Source organism: Passer montanus, unplaced genomic scaffold, assembly GCF_014805655.1.
Source record: "Passer montanus isolate IOZ18808 unplaced genomic scaffold, ASM1480565v1 scaffold52, whole genome shotgun sequence".
Taxonomy (NCBI): Eukaryota; Metazoa; Chordata; class Aves; order Passeriformes; family Passeridae; genus Passer; species Passer montanus.
In genome coordinates this window covers 5340906-5345266 of record NW_024370152.1, presented here as the reverse complement: position 1 = coordinate 5345266, position 4361 = coordinate 5340906, and the positions used below count along the sequence as shown (strand labels likewise).

Here is a 4361-nt window from a genome sequence, read left to right as displayed (position 1 = left end):
GAAACTTCTTTAACGACTTATCTCCTTTTTTTCTGCAGAGGCCCAGCAAGGAGAGGAGAGAGGAGCACACCACAGGCAGGGGGCGTGGAGCACGAGCGGACATTTAGACATCGATAAACTATTTATGGAAAGGCGTTTAGCATGGACCAGGCTGCCCGGGCCGGCCTGGATGCCCCATCCCGGGGCGTGTTCAGGGCCAGGCGAGACGGAGCTGAGCAGCCTGACCTGGAGAAAGGTGTCCCTATCCGCACCGGGTGGTTGGAACTGCGAGAGCTTTGGGGCCCCTTCCAAGCACTCTCTGGTTCCACCGCTGTGAAAGCAACACTTTCCCACCGTGCTTATCTCAAAGCACAGGGCAGACAGAGCACGCTTATCTGGGGAGCTGCAGCACCTCTCAGCCAACACCGGCAGCCGGCTATGCCCCTACTCCCAGGGAAGCATTCCGTGGTGTTTTTTCTCGGTAAGGATGTTTGTCAACTGAAGTGCTGCCCGCAGTTCCTACCCTGCTCCGGGCACACCTGCACCCGCGTTTTATCTGCTTTCACCCTGAGCAAACACGACCGGCGGCGCGGCCTTTCCGACAGCTGCACCCCAGGACAGCACAGCAGCTCCCGGCAGCCAGGGGACAGCACCATATTAAAGTGAACACGACGCTCCGCTAAAAGAACGAAAGCATCATTCTTTCGCTACCCTGAAATAAGCAGGCCCCCTGCACACCGGAGACTGGGCCGGGCCGGGCCGAAACGGGAACTGCGCAAAGCAATGGCGAAGACCGGTGTCCGGCTGCGCATGCGCCAACTGTGGCCCACGGCCGCCCCTCCGCAGGCTGAAGGGCCCGCGCGCGCCCCGGACGCCGCTGGCCAATCAGCCGCGGCCGCGCCCCTTCTCCCGCCAGCTCCGCCTCCCTGCTTCGAGCCCGCGCCGCCGCTCCGCCCGGCCGCCACCGCCCGTTACGTAACGCTCCCCCGCCCGCCGCGGCCGCCGAGGATTGGTTGGGAGCGGCGAGCGTGCGAGTCACGCGGCGGCCGTCTCGGGTGGGGCGCGGCGGCGCGGCACGCGATTGGCCGGCCCCCGGCGAGAGCCAATAGGAGGCGAGCGGCTGGATTCAAACGGTGCGGGGCGCGGAAGGGGGCAGTTAGTGCGCGAGGCGCTCCTGAGGGGTGAACCAGAGGCCGCTGTTAGTGCCGCTGCTCCAGCCTGCCTTACCGCCCGCCATGGCCCACAAGCAGATCTACTATTCCGATAAGTACTCTGACGAGCAGTACGAGTACCGGTAAGAAGCTGCAGGAGAGTGCGGGAGGGCCGGCTGGAATGGGTAGGAAGAGCGGTTCCGTAGGAGGGCAGCTCGGCCAGCCGCCTCGGTTGAGGTGTGCGGGCTGCTCTGAGGGAATGAGGCGACTCTGCCGGGAGAACGGAACCAGAGGGAGCGCAAGGCCCGAGGGAAGGCGCTGTGCCGAACCTCTCCATGGGGGGTTGCCGCGTGGCGGGACGAAGGGCGCGAGTGACCGAATGCTGGCGCAGATTGCTTGGGGAGCGGCCAGCACAAGCCCCGGCCACAGGGCGATGGCGGAGAGGCGGTACCCGCTGCGCTAGCTCCAGGGAAGGGGCTGTGGCAGAGCCTGGGGTGGGGCAGCGCCCTCCCCTGCCCGCGGGGAACTGTTGAAGTTTAACTGTTCTAGACTTACCTGAAAGCGGTATTACAAATACTTTAGAAGTCCAAAGTTCTTATTTTTCTAGTAGCTGATGTATCAACCTGTTGCCAGGGGCGCATGCTTCTCTGAGTGCATAGTCGTTGGAGTCTGAGGGGGTCTAAATATCGACTGGAAGACAATTTAATTTGGCTCCCAGTATGCAGTTGCTTTATAGCTGATGTATCAACCTGTTGCCAGGGGCGCATGCTTCTCTGAGTGCATAGTCGTTGGAGTCTGAGGGGGTCTAAATCTCGACTAGAAGACAATTTGGCTCCCAGTATGCAGTTGCTTTACAGATGTAACGTTTAATAGTCGTAAGTGATTTTAGACTGGGTTTCTGGGACGGGTTTCATAATCAAATTCATGCCAAGATTCAGTACTGTCGTTTTCTTTATAGGCCAAGTGAGTATTCATAACGTGGTAACTGCCTTTCAGTGCAGATCTCTTCTAATTTTCTAGTGTGCAGTATTTTGTCTGTGTGTTTAATAATTGAACTTCTACAGACATGTGATGCTGCCACGAGAACTTTCGAAACAAGTGCCAAAATCTCATCTGATGTCTGAAGAAGAGTGGAGACGACTTGGTGTTCAGCAGAGTCTTGGCTGGGTTCACTATATGATTCATGAGCCAGGTGAGCATATCTGAACAGAACTAGACAAATGAAATAGTCAAATATCAGACTGGAGACTGCTCCTGCCTGTGCCCATAGAAACAGGCTTTTTGTAAGCTCTTGAATAACATGAGTATGCAGTGAGTGAACCAAAGTTAATATAGCAGCATATCTTTAAATCATAAAGCTAGCACATCTACTTTTTTGTACAACAACTTAATAGATGCTTGTGTAGACGAGGTCCTGTATTAATCCTCTGAAAATTCTAGAGGATATATTAACTCTAGCTGTAGAGCCTCCTGAAAAATCAGTATTTCAGTTAATGGGGTGTGAAGCCCTAAGACCCTTACTAACTAGGATGTTGGCTTGTACCATTGACAAGTCTGACTAAAAAGTAACAGGTTGATTGATAACTTGTAGCAGCATGAAGTTCCAAGTTTCTGAAGAATCAGGTGAAGAAATTAGCATAGCCTTCCAGTGTTTTCCTTATTTGGGCACCTTTGACATTTTAGACTTTTTTTGGCAGCATTCAAAATTAAGAAGATTGATAATAATGTAAGCTGGCTGTATTAGCCAAGGTGGATTTTGTTGGTGTTTGATATGTGCCTAACAGACCATATCAGCAGTTTGTTAGTGTAAGTTACAATAACAGTGTTTATCAAATAGCCTAATGTAAAGAGGCATTATGTAATATTCTCTTTTCCCAGCACTTTCCTCCTGTAAGGATCTTAAGTTTATGACACTGCCAGCATTGGGTATAAAAATGAAAACTTGACTGTTGTAAGAGTACTGTATACTTGGTTTGTTAATATTACGCCTGGGGCCATACTTAGGCTTTTAATTACTTATTTGAAACTAAGCCTCAACTATTGCTCAAGATTAAAGTAATCCCTTTAATCAAGACTTGGACGAACTGACACTTTGTTCAATTTTCTTTCTGCAGAGCCACATATTCTGCTATTCAGAAGACCACTTCCAAAGGATGAGCAGAAATAATCCACGGCCTTTTAAATCTTCTGGAACTATGTATATGAGTGTATATATGTTGGTAGTATTCAGTGAATACTTTAAATTTACAAAACATACATCCAAACCTGTGCATGAGCTGTATTATTCACAGCAACAAAGCTCAGTCAAATGCAATTCCAAGCAGGCTGCTATGATGTTCAAAGAGTTATGATTTTATCTTTTACTGTTAATGTAAGTGCCTCTCTGACTTAAATTGTGTTGTTTGCATGTTCTGATTAGTTCATCCCTTGTTAGTGTTGTATAACTTTTGCACTCAAATTTTCTGCTGCAGTTCAAATCCAGTAGTTCAACTGTTTACTAGTAAGCAGGCTTAAGAAATAAACTGTTTACATGTTTTATGAAACTTGTGTGTCTGGAGTTGTGATTTAATGGACAAAACATATTCATGGTCTAATATTTTTAAGAATGCCTACTTCAAAAAACAAAACTCATTTGATGAACCTGGTAGTACTCGGTATAAACTTAGGGTTCAGTAGTACTCAGTGTTTGGAGAGCTTTTTAGGCTTCTCTGTTCAGCTTTGCCAATACCAGTTAATTTTTTTCCTCTGGGGTTTTAGATGGCTCTTCCTATCCTGCATTCAAATTGTCACTGTGGCTTTGTAGGAGGTGTTTCTGTGTATTGAGTAGCTCTTCACGGGTTCATTTCAAAGGCAAATTGCATTATGGCTGTGCACAATTTGGAAGGCCAACAAAGGCAGGGTTAAGTATGTGCTCTGCCTGTGTAATGTGGGCTCTCACGGAGACAGACCAAGTAAGTAACCTGGAAAGTTTGTTGAGGAAAAGAACCCTTGTCTTTTCTCCAAAAGCTGCCAGAGACGTCTGTCTCAAGTGCAGGTCTGTACCAGACTGGTTGGAGCAGGACTGTCCAAGTCTGAAGCAAGCACCTTCACTAAGAACTTTGCTGAGCTCTGCTTAAGTTATGTATTTTCCCGCAATGTAAGCACCGCAGTCCAGGGCGCTTGTCCCCGGTGCATGCCCGCCTTTATCCCGCGCCGTCCTTCCCCCCGCCCCGGGCGGGCGGGGCCGCGGCG

The 4361-nt window shown here is 49.8% G+C and overlaps 1 protein-coding gene across 1 annotated transcript; it reads left to right on the top strand.

Annotated features, from left to right (window-relative positions):
- Positions 1 to 1133: 1133 nt before the first annotated feature.
- Positions 1134 to 3673, top strand: CKS2 (CDC28 protein kinase regulatory subunit 2). The gene is made up of 3 exons (XM_039724106.1): positions 1134 to 1273; positions 2195 to 2322; positions 3245 to 3673. Exons 1-3 carry the CDS (start codon positions 1215 to 1217, stop codon positions 3295 to 3297), a joined length of 240 nt encoding a protein of 79 aa, XP_039580040.1. The 5' UTR covers positions 1134 to 1214; the 3' UTR covers positions 3298 to 3673.
- Positions 3674 to 4361: the final 688 nt, after the last annotated feature.

What these genes read in the sequence shown, in the direction of transcription:
- CKS2 (XM_039724106.1), top strand. Translation starts at nt 1,215, where the DNA reads ATGGCCCACAAGCAGATCTACTATTCCGATAAGTACTCTGACGAGCAG. An exon ending in GACGAGCAGTACGAGTACCG is followed by an intron (nt 1,274 to 2,194) that starts GTAAGAAGCTGC and finishes GAACTTCTACAG; the next exon opens with ACATGTGATGCTGCCACGAG. An exon ending in CTATATGATTCATGAGCCAG is followed by an intron (nt 2,323 to 3,244) that starts GTGAGCATATCT and finishes TTCTTTCTGCAG; the next exon opens with AGCCACATATTCTGCTATTC.